Source organism: Antrostomus carolinensis, unplaced genomic scaffold, assembly GCF_000700745.2.
Source record: "Antrostomus carolinensis isolate BGI_N321 unplaced genomic scaffold, ASM70074v2 scaffold25588, whole genome shotgun sequence".
In the NCBI taxonomy this organism is placed as follows: Eukaryota; Metazoa; Chordata; class Aves; order Caprimulgiformes; family Caprimulgidae; genus Antrostomus; species Antrostomus carolinensis.
Window position 1 is genome coordinate 1 of NW_010334093.1, and position 16,541 is coordinate 16,541.

A 16,541-nucleotide genomic window follows, 5' to 3' on the forward strand; every position below is an offset into this window, starting at 1 on the left:
CAGCGCCCGGGGTCCCACCGCCCCGGGTGCGTGTGGGGCCGTCGCGGTTCGGCTGAATCCAGCATCGCCGTGGGGGAGGGAACGGCGCTGGAGGCTCTCGGTAGTGACAGCTGGGATGATGGTCTCGTTTTACTCTTTTCATCCTGTTCGTTGAGAAATTAAATAAAACTGCTGTCAGACGCCTTCGCTCTGAATAGTTTCTGAAGAACAGAAGTAAAATGAACCAAATCAGACCCCATCCGCATGAGTGGAAAGATGTAACAGTTAAAAGTCCTCCAAATGTTGAAGCTCTGGAAATGTGGAGGACAGCTGGAAAAGGCTTAAACACTGCTTTCCAGTATGTCTGTAATAATGAGCGTCTGGCAAAGGAAGACAGAAAGCAGTTTTATTTCTGACAAGACCTATTTAAGAAGCACTTCATATTTTTAGTTATTTTCAAGTAACTCCAGAGGAGGCCAGCTATGAAACTGTATTGCTGAATTTACTGCAGTCTAAGTAAAGGGAAACATACTTCTGCTTTCAGGCAGAGCACAGAAATGAAGATAAAGCATCTGAAAGGCACATTATCTGGGGGAACTGAGCCCCAGCAAAGAGATCAGTTTCAAAACTAAGGTAAAATCTTTGACAAAGAACTTAGCTGGGAAAAACCTACATCATGCCAAAGCTTATGGAGCGTAGATAGCTCTCACGTAGTGCTAGTGCTGAAATGCTACATGAAATGACATGTGAGACAGGAAAGCACTGAGTGTAATGGAAGAGTCCACAGAAAGTAGCATGTGAAGCTGTGGGCTTTTTGGCATAGAAAGCAAGCTAAGATAATGATTGGGATTTAGAAAGAGATTGAAGAACTGTGAATTGCTACATCACTTGCAACATTTCTCTCTTGGATCTAAAGACTTTCAAAATATTAACTGTAAGACTCATTTTTAAAGGGTTGAAGTATTTGGGGAAAAAGCCCATGGAATTTTTTTGTGTGTGAAAAAGACACCAGATTATGAATTAGCTTCGAGAGCCAGATGGCAACAGGACAGTGGTCCCGTCAGCAAGCAAAAGTGTTGGGAAGCAGCAAGGAAAAACTTTTAATGTTTTTGACAGGTAATGTTAGATTCAGAACTGATTCAGAGCAACGAGACATAAAATTAAATGTAAATAGAGTCTGGAACAAAACTAATTATTAGATTAAGTCATCAAAAAGAAAACACTAAAGGAAAATTATCCTGATTTTACCTGTTTCTATGGGAAAGCCCATGAAATGATTCAGACACTGAAGTGCTTGCCTGTAGAGTAGAAAGAGAATCAGGAAGGCAGAGTATTGTTTTGTAGATTTTAAAATTAGAAAATTCAAAATGCATGTTACAGAATCTGATACAGAAATTCCTGTAACAAAAGACACAATTTATGGCTAAAATGAAGCATGTGTTTTAGGAGGGTATGAAGCCTTCATGCTGTGGCTAAAATACAGCATTTCTTCTTTGGTTTCTACAGGAATTATTTCTGCTCATTAAAAAAAATAACAGAATTGCTCTTTTTTTCTAGCCTCAAAATTATAGTGTGTTATTAACATTTGGAAGGTTTTAAGACACTCTCAAAATTTCTACAGTATCGTGACAAAATTGGAGGCACTGTAGTGGAATGGGCGTGTGGTTACTGATTTGGTGATTCATGCCTGACTCGTCTGACTGCATAGTATCTGCCCATCCACTCATGTGATGAACATACATTGTATAATAATATGAGTTTCTCACTGAAGATACCTGCAAACATCTACCTATATTTGAAAATGAATGGGTTGTTAGTCTGTATTAAAATTAAGATTGAGAAACTTACTATCACAGCTTATTTGAGTGCATTAGTACAACTTAGTAACATTAAAGATCAGAAAGCAACCATTAGAGATCTTGAAACCCAACATAAACAGAAATGACTCTTCCTTTTATTCCTCTAAAATGTTAACTATATATAATGTGGCTGATCTTCAAATTTATCTGGTATTTAAATGTGATTTATTTCCGTTTACCTTGAAATGGGTACTAAAGGCTCTCATAGCATGCTGTCATTCATAGGATTACTTTTTTTTGGAATGTGACTATGAGAATAGATTTATTTTGTGTGCTCCAACAACATTGTGGTCATGTAGCTCGAATACCTTCTCAGAGTATGTGTAAAATGACATTTTGATTTCACGTGGTAAAACCTTTGCTTCTGAAGAGTCTGAGGAGTTTTACATTTATACATTCACAATCCCCAAACTACTATGAAAAATTTTCTAGAATCTGTTCTAATAGGGATCCCAAATTAAATTATAGGGAAACATAAGGTACATTTGACAGAACTGATCTGAAAACGTGAAGTTGTCAGTTCATACTAACATAGCTCTGCAAACTAAAAAGTATCATTATTGCAGATTGGCACAAAACTGTTATTCTGCACAATAGTTTATGTTACTGTAGGGATTTTGACAAATACATAAACTGAATTATAGTTTTAAAAGCTAGCAAACATGAAATTACAATTTTGTTGTTCAGTATTATATGCAAGAAGATAATGATGTTGTAGAACATTACGTTACATGTTCTGTAAATCAGTTTCAAAGAATACTTTCAGATACTCATCGGATGATAATTCATTATAATGACGATATATAGGGTGGAACCCTTGTTTTCTGTTGTACCCTACAGAAAAGTTTCAGATTCATTTTTAGATATAGAAAACTATTTTATATTTTTATACATCAAAAAGCTGACATTTGCCATATTGCATCTGTTTATTACGTCATTGCTGTAAATTGGACACAGGCACACAAAAATATGTGTTTAAGTATTTTCATATTTTACTGTAAATTACTGTTTATAATATAATTCCAAATTTTTGGCATACATTTCTTTCCTCTGAAGATTTATTTGCAAGTATGTGGACTGACTGGTTAAAAGACATACTAGATTTCATCTTGTGAGCAACCAAAGTAGAAAATTTTTGCGAAAACTAACATTTTTAATATTAATAAATAATATGCAGTCAGGCAGTTGCCATTCCATAGTTTGAAGTCATGCTTCGGATACCTTCACGTCGTTGAGTTTTTTCATTTAGTTGGCAATCTGGGACAGCAGCCATTTGGTAGGAGTGTTATTACAGATGGTATACAAGTGATCTTGTATGAGATCCTACTAGTTCTGTCTGTGTTCTTCCATCAGACAACTGAATGCAGGGTTGTTACAGAATACGGGTATTACTGCATTTAATTTCAGTTAAGTGAGATTTGTAAGGAGCGTTAATATCTTTCACTGTGTCAGGTGCTGAAAAAGTGAAAGCAGACATGCTCTGGGTTTATAAGCTTTTCATGAGTTCTGACAATGAAGCAGAAAGCTCCATATTTCAATAATCAGTCTGTAACCTGGAGAAGTGATGAAGTTTCAAGATAAGTTATATTTGTCTGATACAGTGTAAAATAAGGTGAAGGGAAGATTGGGTTGCTAAATATTGTGAACACAATGTGTGTATTCTTTTACACCATAAAACCAATATACTAAGTACACAGTTTTAATACCTAGTAGAGTTCTGAATATTAGTGTTCATGCTCATATCCTGAAGAAATGTAATTGGCTCCATTTAAACTCGAAACTGACAGGCTGGTTTTGGTTCTGTGAAATAATTTCTCTCACTGACACTGATTTTTCTTAATTGATGGTGTGAGTTTGTTCTGGTGTGTTGTAATGGTTGTTTTCACCTACATAATTTCCATGAGAGAAATTTTAGGAATTAGAAAAAACAGTGTGAGGTTTGAGATGAGCATGAGAAGGTCCATGGATTTTGCTACTTCTGTTAATATGGGGAGGATCTGGTTGTGTGGGCTGCAGAGGTGTGTTTTACTTATTAGCATAGCAGGACTTGGTTTCACTTGGTATTTTTTAATCTGCAGAATATTTGCTTATGCTGTTGATCTTGGTGAGCTATTTGAAAGTTAGATAGGAAAAAGGATAAATTTCTTCAAGGATAGTGGGTTAATGATTTTCTATATCAGTGTCAGGGTAGTGTGGTGTAAGATGGGTATGTGCATGGCTGATGATAGTTTTCTTTTTGTAATGTAGCAAGTTTGTATATGCAATTGTTCACACAATGTTTTTTTCTGCAGTGATGGTTGGGTGAAAGTTGCCAATGAGGTATGTTATATGTATTCCTTCCAGAGGAGATGAGGGATACTGTTTTTTCTGTGTTTTGGATGATGGCTGGTGTTGTACAAGTGAGATGTCGTAGGTCAATGGCATTCTTGCACTTAGTCATTTGGTAGATATTACAGGCATGGCTATTATAGTATCCAAGAAGCTGGTGTTGATTCAGTTTGAAGAAAGGTGAATATAGACATTGCAGTAGATATTGCTGAGAGAGCCCTAGCTGTCACTCCAGATACAGCTTCAGTACAATATTGATGTAATTACCCAAACAGAATATTTAACTCATGGTAGCTTGTGCAGGCCTGCCACCCTTGTGTCTGTATTTGTGCCCATTTTTTGTCTGTTGTCTGCTCAGACTGACTTTTCTGGATGAAGAAATAGACATGCTGGCCTAGACCTTGTAGAAACTTCTGTTGGACTGGGATGCCATTCTGATTTGAGATGGGAGGCAAGTCTGATGCTTTGAAACCAACCTTTTCCAGTATCTATTTTGGCACCATGCATTGCAGGGCTTGTGTTAACACTGACATAGTGACCTTATTTCCAGTGAAGGAAACTAACATCCCTAAAGATCTTGCCTGCTGTAGCGAAACAAGCACGTCTCAAGTATCAAAATAGATCTTGTTTATAAACTACATATAGGTACCTAATTTATCAGTCATGTTTACATTCATTCCTGCCTTTTGAACTAAAGCAGATACATAAATGTGATTTTTATGACACCTATAAGATATTTCAGGTTGGTTTACATTTTTCTGTTCATTTCTACTAAAGTAATAGGAAGTTTACATTAAGAACAGTTCTAAGCTGTGTAATATTACTGAAAGAATGCATATATTAGTACCCTTGGAGTCAACAAAAGCATGTTCTAATAGACTAGTTATGTGACAGTGACATGTTTTCATGAATTTTACTGCTATCCTGTTAGATGGAGGAAGAATGGCATTATTTCTTCTTGCAGCTTTGATGCTACTGTAATGATAGAAAGCAATTTTTTTTTCTGCTAGTGATACAGTTAAGTTTATATTTAAAATACAAAGGTTGATTAAAAACACCTAATATCTAGACAAACATTTAAAAAAAAATACTGCTTATAAACCAAAATATATTTAATAGATATCTAATATACATGTATGAAAATGAAAATTACAAAAATCAAGTTTTATTCAGATGTTTCTCATGCATCTCACATATGTCAAAGAAATATTTTGTAACAGGATGACATTCCAATGTATTTTCATATCTTCTCTATTTCATATAATGTTATGTCATGAAGGAAAGAAGTGGATTTTGGGGAAAAGATTTTTTCTTGACTGATTTTTGTGTTGTTTTGTCATAAAAGATTGACCAGTACATTTTAAAAATGTGTGCCAGTTACTAAAAAGATTACAGGTTTCAGTATTATGTACTCTGGTTTTCTAAAATGGAAAAAAAACCCCAAACCTCCAACCATACTAGTCACTGAGGAAATAAAGTTAGGAGATAAAGAACATAAATATGTATTAGGATGGGCTGGACTTTTCTTTTAGTATATTATACTAAATATAATACTAATTCAAAGAGGTCATAATATGCATGAAACAAAATGGAACACCCACTTCTCATCAAGGAAATTAGATTTCTTCTTAACCTGACAAAACTGCTGAATGACTGAATGGTCCAAATTTCCCTCTGCACATTTTGACTTAATGTCTCGTGTCTGTCACTTTCTCCATAATTGTTGGCATGTAGCTGCTTGTTGAGTCTCTTAAACCTTGTTCTCTTTCTTGACAGATTAGTGATTTCTTGAGTGATTTCTTCCTACGGCATCAGACCTAAAAATTTTTGTGCATTTTTACCAATTCAGACTACATTCATTTTGTGAATGTCTACAAATTTTGTGGAATGCTGTTCCTTCTCAGAAAATCTAAAATTTTAATTTAAATGAGCAAACCTCCTTTAAACTGAAATTTTCTTCTTCAGCGATAACTCAAGCTGTGACAGTTTTTTATAAAAACTCCTTGCATAATATTTACCAACAGAAAGCAAAAATACTCTTTGTTTGTAAATATTTCCCTCCTTTTATGGTTGTTGAAACTTTTTTTTTTTTTCTGGGGGTGGGGGGGAGAAATTCTATACCCAAAAGTGTTTGATTATCTTATCCCATTATTTTAGTCTCTTCCATTATTTGTTTCATGTGAAAGTATTGTCAGAAATTAAATTTATTTTTCTTCAGTCATTTCAAAATGCACACATCTAATTTCTTGTCTTTCTATAACATATCTTACAGAGACATAGGAAAGCAAAATTACCCCTTCTCCCTACAAAGTTTGTAGTCTTTATTCTGATTTACTGCTTCATTTTATTTCTGTTCTCTAGTATCGTGTTACACCCTTATCCTTCATGATGGTTCACTAACTAGAAGTTACTGGATGTGCAGAAGTTCAAATAAGGAAGTAATTTATAGAGAAATGTGGCTTTCTGCTCTGATTTTATAGTAGTGAGAAGCAGAGTAAGAAGCATCATGCAGATACTGAAACAATATCAATTCTGGTCATAGCTTAGGCAATGTTTATTCTTTTTTAGGTCCAAAGTTTGCTGGTCCCATGCCTTGGTAGTGTAATACCGTGAAAAATAATGTGTCGACACTGTTGGGACTGCTTTCAATAAACTGTAATATAAGCATGACCAGTAAATGCGGTCATGCAAGAAAATGGAGAGCATTAGGTCCATAGAAACAGCTGTTTCCATTGTCTTGCAGATGAGTAGTCCAGATTCAGGAAAGCTACTGTGTTAGGTATGTACTTGCTCAATATATACACAGGAGACAAAAGGCAAAGCAGGAGACGTTTTCTAAATCTTTGTAACAGTTTGTTTGCTAGACCTGTTAGCTTTTATATATTTTGAAATAATTAAAATTATTTGGAAGTTAAAAATTATTAGCAAAATTATATATAAATCATTTTAGCTAATCAACAGAGGAATTAGAAAATACAAAGCAGTCTCAGAATTAGTAATTGATTCATAGCAATAGATTTCACTGAAAAATAAATGTACATTTTGAAAAGGAAATGTTTTCTAAAGTACTAAGTGATACCAAAGTGAAGCATTTAACCCTGAGTCAAACAAAATATGCATTGTAATCTAACTTTGGCTCACACTTGATTGGTAATAAAAATTAATTTAATTCTCCCAGCAGATTCAGCAACTACAAAGCAGCAGGGAAAATATGTTAATATAGCGATTGTAAATCAAAACATTTCCTATACTGAACGGCTGAATTTCTTACAAAATCTAGTAGTGTATATTGTCAGATGAGGGTGACTGGGAAATGTACAATGAGCAAGTTTGTGTTTACAAACACTCTCTCATAACAAAGAGAAATTGGAATGTTGCCTCAATTCTCTTGTCAGTTACACTAAAGTAGCTCTGCTCAAAGAATAGATTTTTCCACACATACACTGGTTCAGCTGAGAGTAGAAATTGACCTCGGTTCTGAAGGGGGAATACAGATAAAGAAAAAGAATGTATTTTCTCACTTATAGAAGCAAAATAATTTGTTACTTCTGTCTGATGCTCCGTATTTATTGCTTGTAGTTCTCTGTCAGCTCTATTACAGAGATGTTAAGCACTATTTACAGACATCTTTTTCTTTTCTGTACAGATGATGACACATTTTCCGATGTGTTTTGTGAAAACTCTAAGAAGCTTATCAATGTGCATTTGTTTGCCCTGGCTGCTAAGTATTATTCTTTGTCCAACCTTGGAGTGTGTACCCCATTGGAAGACATACTTGAAGCACTGAGAGGAGGCAATCAAGGAACAACAGGTATATTTAAATTTATATTTAAAATTTTACCTATTCACTATAGGACTTTGAGTTTTGTTTTGGAGATTGATTTGACTGGGTTTTTTCCTGCATGCTTCTCACTTTGATTTTCATTTATCCCCAGGTGTCACAATCCACTGTTAGACAGAATAATTTAGCAGAAGTTAAACCCCCTTGCTTTCCAGCCGACCTCAGATCGTTCTGGGTGGCTAGGGGCAGCTCAGCTTAACTCCTGAGCAATGTCCAATTAGATATTCTGTCGTGACTAGGTTCTTTGTATTCCTGGGAACAGAATTAAGACTCAAAACGGAGTCAAGTGCCAAGTCACTTTATTTGGCCCACAGCAAGTATGCAAAAGGAAAGGGAGGAAAAGAGTAGAAAAGGGAGGGCGGGGTGTTTGTGATAGCTGCCACCACAGAGTTACAGCATCCCGTCAGTCTGATCTATCTTCAAGGCCGGTGGGAGAGCGTTCTCTCACGGTTTTCGCTGGTCTCGCCTTTTTATATAGTTTTCTCATGGCACAGTCAGTGAGTTCTTTGCATACCCACACCTCACACTCAGCCGTGGGGCGCATGCCCAGTACCGTCTCTAGAGGGTCCTCAAATGTTCTAGAGGGTCTGAGCCCCCCACATACTGTTCTTCAGTTGACCATGGGCCCTAGCATGTGCACAGAGGACATGGGCTATGTTCTCCAAGATGGTAGAGTGTACATATGTTCCTGACGGGTGGTGCTCACTAGGTTGTCATGGTGATGGGGCTTCTGTGGTTAGACAGTTTTGCCAACAATGTTGAGGCATATTTCTAGTCCCTTACACTAGGCTGTTTCTTTGTTGCTTTTGTTTAGAAAATGGATTCTCTTGCTAAAATTTGAGCAGAGCGGTCACAGCTTTCCGAGTATTAGAGGGGATGAGATAGGCAAGCAGGCACATAATTATTTGAGATATTTGTTAATTCCCTTTGCTTTTCTTCTCCTTGGGTGGCAGGAATCATAGTTGCTATTCTTGCTTTTTTAAAAACTCACCCTAAAAACTGGCAAGTATGTTTTTTTTGTTACATCTTTTCTTTTATATTAAATATGTGCTTTGGCATTTATCTGAATATGGCCCAGTCAGTGTTTGATGTCTCAAAAAATATTTTATTCATTCTGTATGTTTTGGACCAATACCAAATATATGTCATAAAACTAGAGTAATTTCAGTTTCTCTGGTTAAAGAAAGTGAATTAAAACACTCTCAAGTTGCATCAAGTTGGACACTGGAAGTCTTACCGTTGATGATTAATTGGCATTTATGTTTACTTGAACTGCTGTCATTTTCACTGAAAATGTGAAAAGTGGAGTCCTCAATCATAATAGATTTGTCACTTTCAGATTTCTCATTAGTTTTTCAGTCTGAACAGCTCTCTGACTTTGCTTTCTTTTGTATTTTCTCTATAATATGTTAAAACTCTGATGTTTCTTATCCTAAGTGATAGCGCCATTATGTATGTTGGGCATCTCTCTTCTACAGCAATCTTCTCTTTCCAGTTTTGCCCTTTTCCATGTTTGGGTCCCCGGTTTTTAATTTCTTCAGAATTACTAAAATGCCTTAGCTGAGATAGTCTTAATGGTTGTTGTGCATTGGTCTTACTTTCTGGCTTCTTTCTTTCTGCTCTTCTGTTAATCTGAAACCCTTTTTTCTTGTTTGACAACTCTATGCTGCTTTTCTTCTGCTTACGTTTTAGCTCTTTTCATTTTTATTATGTTCTCATTCCCTGTGTTCTGCTTAATTTTCTGGGATTCTGTACTTCTACCTTTTTATACTTGTACTCGATTTCATACTTGGATTGGCTTTCTAAGACGAAACTACAAGGATTCTTTCAGCTTGTTGTCATGCAGAATGGAGTATCAGGGTAAGGCGATTGCTGAATATTTTCTTCAACACAGGAGTGCTGCTCAGTTGGGTAACTGGGGCCTGGGTTTGTCATGCGGTAATTCTAAATGGTACTTCACAGAAAAAATAGAACATGTTCCAAGTGTATACAATGGTATTATAATTCAAAACCTTTGTGTTGAATTGGCAGTAAGTATCAGTTAAATTAACTTCATTGAAGTTCCTGGTAATCATTTGGCAGAAGCAAAATACCAAATTACAGATTCATAATGTACAAGTTGCCAAATGGAAATTGTGGTTTTTTAACTTTAAGCTATTTCAAATATTTTGGACTTAGTTCTGTGTTTCAGGAAATATATTAATTTCCTGACATACTAAAGCTTGCAAGTCAAGAGAAGTGTAAGTCTGAGAAAACTAGCAAGTTTACAATGGCTTGCTAATATTCTGAAAAGTATGCATCAAGATAATTCCATTTATGTGAAAGACGTTTTTAATACATTTCCTTCTTCTAAGACAAACATGCTTATGAGTCTCTTCCCACAGTTTGCGTACTTGCATAGTTCTCTAACTTCTTCACCATCTTAATGTAGATATATTACTGTCCTTCCTTGGAATAATTGATAAGCACAAACATTTTAAGTGTATCATGGACATAGCTACTCAGAATGGAGTTCTGAGTCTAAAGGGTTTTCTCCATTGCTTCCTAATGAAGGTCACTGTGGTCCTTACTGCACCATCTGGTTGCTTGTACTGAGCATGTGGGTTGCAGAAGAGCCTGGCCCAAGAGGAGGAAGCCAGCAGAGAGAATTTCTGTCGTTACAGGGTTCATGTCTGATATAGGAAATGAGGGTTGCCAGGGTATTGGATTAAGGGTACTCTTTACCTTTGTAATGTGTTTATGACCAAGGTAGTAGTCATGCAGTGACTGTTAACGAATCCGTCTTTAAATTCCATGTACAGAAATATCACCCTGCCTCGATGGTTTTTTAGTATATTGTTATCCCTCAGCGTGGCTTATGGAATTAAATCGTAGTAGTGTAACTTCTGTATAGGTGGTGGTGTCTGGTGTGAACTGTGAATTACGTTTTTTGTCTAGTGTGTCTGGATTTCCACAGGTAGCTGGGGTGTAAGAACCCTGCATCCTGCCGTAGTAGATCGTAGGAAGATCTGCATCAAGCCCTGTGTAAAAGGCAGGCTCCCCAATCTGTTCACCTTTGCAACAAAAGATGTAGCTGTAAATGGCATCATAGAGTTGAAGCAGTTTTTCAAATGGAAACCAGCTACCTGTACTAGAGGTTCACAATGGAAATAAGCAACATTTCAGTACCAGTTACAACCAGTAACACTAAGCTTTCTGTGTCTCTGTTATATCAGGGGTACTTCTGTGAAGTATTCAAATCCTGCTTTCTTTTTTCATCACAAAAAGAGATGGATCTCTAAATTTCTTCTGGTTTTTTAAATTAGTATTTGTTCTGCCTGCATTGGTGTACACATAATAAGGAAATATACATTTATAATTATTTGTTTCAAGAAAGTAATTTTATGATAGAATGAATTTACACAGTTTGTTTAAAACTAGTATCCATATTTTTTTCAAATTTACAGTTGTCTTGGCAATATAAAACAGTCCCCAAATACAGGTTTTCTATTAGATTGTCATATGCCTGGGGTTTTTTTTTTTTCAAAATAATGTATAAAGACTGTCAGAATTTTCAAAAAATGCAGCAACAATAGAATTAATTTTAAAAATCCACAATTTTTTTGAAAACTATCATTTTCCCTGAACTGAAATATAAGCAGAGTGTTCATTCTGCAGAAAGCAGGAAAAGAAGTCTAAAAATGGTTAAGAATCTTTAGTAGCTAAGGTGATAAATGCTTTATATATTTGGGTATAAGCAAACTATGATTTTTCTACCTGGAACCTCAGTTTTTAGAAGTTAGGTCTTGTTTCTGGATTTTTGCATTTTTTTCATGTTTGAAATACATAATTTGGCTTAACTACTCTCTGCAATGGTACTTCACACAGCATTACTCAATTCAGTCTTTTGAGTCCATACTATAGCAAAGAGTAAAAGGTGCAGTGTGTGGTGATAGTTCAAAGTGACAGTGCTGCTTTGGAGAACAGTCAAACAACTTTTATTTCTGTCAAGGAGTTAAATGAAGTTAAATGTCTGTTCCTTCCTCTTCCTGTTCTGCTTCTTCTTCTGATAAGCCTATCTAGACACAAAAATGTTCAAATATAAACATAAAATATATTATATAAAATATAAAAGGATACCTTTTTTTTTTAATTATTATTTTTTCCTGTCTGTTTTTCTTTCATTTGAAGTGCTTACAAAGTAAGAGTTTTTTAGGACACCATGTAGATCTTCACAGTTTTAAACTTAAGGAGAATCTTTAGTCAAATGATAAACACTTGTTTCTACTATTTGTTTTGTTTAAAAGTATTTTAGTCTATTTTTTCTTTCGACAGTTCATAGAGTCTTTATTAGATTTTAAGTATTGTCATAACAGTTTATTATAAAAAACCAGATGTTTAAGAAATAGAGAGATCCTGTGGGTTTTGGGAAAAATAGAGAAAACACTAGGTTTCTCATGAGCTCAGTTCAATCCCCACTCTTTTTTAAAGAAGTAACATTCTTGGCTCTGTTCCCAGCATGATCTGATCAAGGAATGAACATAGTTTTTGCCTAATGATCAGTTTCTGGACAGATGAACACATACTGTGCAAACAGCGGAGAATGGGAAAGTATATTAATCTGCCTAGTCATGTAAAAATGTCTTGTTTTCTAGGAGCATGCTCATCAGTAATGGGCCAGTTTCTTCTACCATCACTCAGACTTATAAAAATTTCCATCAATTTAACTAGAGCCAAGTGCACCGTAGTGTTGGTTGCCTGAGAGAAATGTGTGGGTTTCTCCCAAGGGAGCAACTTCTGAGCTCCTCCTTTGGTTGGGGGATGTAGAGATTAGCAAGTGGGTGCTTGGTTTTCCCACAAGCAGTAAACCTGTGGTAGAGAGTCACTCCATCTCATTAATGCATTCTCCAGCAAGGCTGAAATGAGTGATTTTCTGCCATAAAGATGTAATAGTTCTATAACCCATCTGTAAGGTAAATAAAGTGCATCTTCCTTTGAATTTCCCCAGCATTGCCCTTATGTTTTATTTGAGATATCTCCCACTTGATACTGTGAGCAAACCTGCAGAATTAACAAGCCATACTGTGTGATTAGTAATTGTCCCTGCCCTTATATTTCATATATGTAAAGATAAATGTGATAAATGACAAAAAAAAAAAAAAAAGAGCGGGAAGAAATAGTACAGTTTTGTAGTAATAGCTATTGTCTAATGTCTGGTCAGATATTAGATATGCTGCATCTTAAAAAAAACCTATACTGACAGTACTAAGTTTTACAGTGTGATGAATTTTACTAATTAATCTATAATTCAGAAGTTTAGTCTTGTAACAATTTAGGGAGTTTTTAATTCAAGATTACTATCTTTAAAATAGAAAAATACTATAGCATATTTTTAGCCTGGTATTTTTTCTGATTGATTGCAGATCTCTATTATTATGGATTGTGTTAATGTGTATTTATTTTCTTAATCTGATACAGATATCAAAACTGATAAGTTTATGAATAATAAGAAGTCACATGAAGTGCAGGTGATGTCAGAGCTGGTAGACAAAATAGCGAATTATTGTGGTATAAAGCAGGTAAGAAAGCATTTCTTACTGTATATTACCATGTACCTTCCAAATGATTCTCCTTATTGTGTTCAAATTCCCCATTTTGATATTCTGTCACTGCTGTTCTTATTTTTCTTGTAAATAATTGTAGCTAAAGAAGAGTCTTCAGGGCCAAGCTGAAGGACAATTTTGTTTACAAATGTATTGTTCCAAGGAGCTGCCTTTCAGTGAGTCATGATCATTTTATGACTCATTAAAATTTTTAAGAATTTATAATCATCTTCTGTATCTTGAACAGCTAAAAATTGTAGTGCTTTTTGCTTTGCATGGGTATGGCCTTATTTATCAGTGTTATATTGCTGGCAATTTACCATAGGCATCAGTGGGAGAGCAAAACTTCCTTCTACTTCTGTCAAGGAGTACCATGTAAGAGATCAAAACAGAACATCTGAGAAATTTTGAAAGCATGTCTTCTTATTCTGGCACAAGGGATTTAAATCGTTGCTTATTGTTTAATGCTGTTCACCTTTCTTTAACATGGATTGAGATCTTCAATTTGAAATTTAGTTATGACTTTTGTAGTTTGAAGAGAGACCAGATTAAGCAGAGATTATGTAGCGCAGTGTGCGTGCAGTACATGTGGTAGAACACAGGTGAGATCTGGGCACCCAGCACCATAATTAACAGTGATGATGAGTCCAGCATTTCATGCATATGATGGCAAGTTCATCCTTGGATGGTAAAGAATTGAAAGATTCCTTTCTCAAAATCTACTTGTAATTTTCCTTTTTTTAATTTACATATAATTATGATTGCGCAGTGCACAAAATCACTGTTGCGTTAAAACCTCGTAGACATTTACTTATGGATTTGTTGACAAAACACAAGCATCACAACAGTACCCTTTTCAGGACCATATTTCACTTTCTATTTGACAAAAGTAAGACCAATGCCATTTTTTTGTTTTACATACATACAATTTTCTGTAAGCTTTTTCAATGTTATACTTTGTTAGATTCCATGTCTTAGACCTTAGTTGTGGTAAGACTAAATTTTTAAGTCTCTGTGTGAACTGTGTTGTTTTAATCATTTTAATCTCTATAATGCTGGTAACTAGCTAATATAGCTTCATCCTCATTTTAAACTGTAAATGACTAGCGGCTCTGGACACTTCATTTGATTCCTTTCTACATCTGAGCTGCACTTGCTTTCTATGGAAGGGGCTGTATGTGTAAGTGGAGACTAGCTCCCTCCAGCCTAGTATTCATTCCCACAAAGGTTTGTGGAGAACAAGCTATATTTGTTTAAAACCAAAGATTAATAATGTATCTGCCCAGACTTTATTCTGAACGTATTCCCTCTGAGCCTTTTTTTTCCCTAAGTATGTCTGAGTGTAGTTTAAAATTAATATATCAGATGTGGGTAAGGGAGGAGAGACAGCTGCAGTTGGGCAGCCTAAGTCCATATTACTATGGTCTCTGATGTATTTTGTCCCCCTCATTGTCCCTGGCCTTTGCAATGGGAGAGTGCTAGTTGGCCTGCTTCATACCTGTGCCAGAGAGATTGCTAAAAATTAATGCTGTGGCTAGTCGTGCACTGGGGCTAGAATACATGGCCATTCTCTTTTCAGTTTAGTGGTAGAGATGTAACTGCATCATCCTGAGTTTCTGCTGCTGCCACCATAGACCAAAGGGTGGGTCCCAAAACTTGGGTTCATTTCGGAGTTTCTGAAGCTAAACTTTGATTTGGAAGTTACTTAGTTCAGACAGAGTTTAATTTAGAGAATAAAAATGATGCAGTACTCTCAATAGGCTCAGGTCAGACCTGTGGCATCCTTAGAAACAGAAATCAGAACTCTCTGAGCATATCCTGACCATCTGTTTTGTGAGGAACCACTGATGAAGGCATAGTTTTAGGCAGTCTTCTCCTTACAACTGGGATTACCAAGTAAATAGAGAACTGCAATTAAGGCCAAATATTGCTGGATAAGACGCAATCAGTTTGTGAGCATCTGTGATCGCTTACATGTGGAAGGCGATCTCTCCAGCAGCTCTTTCAAGAGCCAGCTGTTGTGACAAGTGTGGGTGCCCTCAGCAGCTGTAAAGTGTATGCACTCTAAAGAATAAAAATACAGTAGCAGCAGATTTGTGAAAGTACCTTTTTCTATCATTAGCATGTTTTTTTGCCTTGCTTACCTTTTGCTTCAGGCAAGTATTAGTTCTTCAAGTGCTGAAGACTTTCACATGCTGAAAAAGCTGTAGGGAAGTATAGTTTGCTTATAACGCAAGACTAAATGTTCTCTGAGTTTGCTGGAAGGTGGTGTTTCATATAACATTCTCATTTAGATTTTAAATAGTTCCTGTGAGATTCAGGAATGAAAGGAAAGGAAAACCCATATTCAGAGAGTAAAAAAAGTAGAGCCACCTTAATGACCTAACCTAAGTCCCGATGTAGCTGGTTACTAATAAAATCTCAAACCAATTGTTATTAAATATCTGTCAATATGCTGCAATTTCATCCAGTGATTATGTACTTTTATCAGATGGCTTGGAGTATCTTTAGACAAAGGATTATTTTCTGTTTAATTTATTTTTTAATATAACATATAATGAAAAATATTGTTGCAATATATCACTAAATACAAAATGCCGTCTGCTCTGTATTAACTTCTTTCCATTTTAGTCATATACTGTAACAGAATTTATTTGTGCAAAGTTACAAATCCCTAATATATGAAAGGAGCTTTCCAGTTACATTTTAAAAAAAAAATAAAAAGAAAAGAAAAGAAAAGCCTCCTTCTTGGTTATTAAAAAGCAACTTCTTTTGTTTTGGTTACCTTTCAACTTTAAAGAATATAGGAATTGTAAAGTTTTAGGAGAGTTTTTTCCTTATTGATTTTTTTTCTGTCCTTCTCACAAAACAAAATATATGCAGCATTTAATTAAAAAATCTAGTGCTATGAAAACACAACACATGTTTTACAGCAGCACATATCCTGAGGGT

General features: G+C 35.5%; 1 protein-coding gene across 1 annotated transcript in view; it reads left to right on the top strand.

Moving 5' to 3' along the window:
* Positions 1-218: 218 nt before the first annotated feature.
* The window catches only part of LOC104529720 (methyltransferase-like protein 25), a 53,288-nt gene continuing 36,965 nt past the window's right edge, over positions 219-16,541 (top strand). The window contains 5 exon segments of the mRNA XM_029086527.1: positions 219-337; positions 933-1,077; positions 1,080-1,095; positions 7,813-7,977; positions 13,465-13,565. Of these exon segments, the coding sequence (XP_028942360.1) occupies positions 219-337; positions 933-1,077; positions 1,080-1,095; positions 7,813-7,977; positions 13,465-13,565 (546 nt within the window).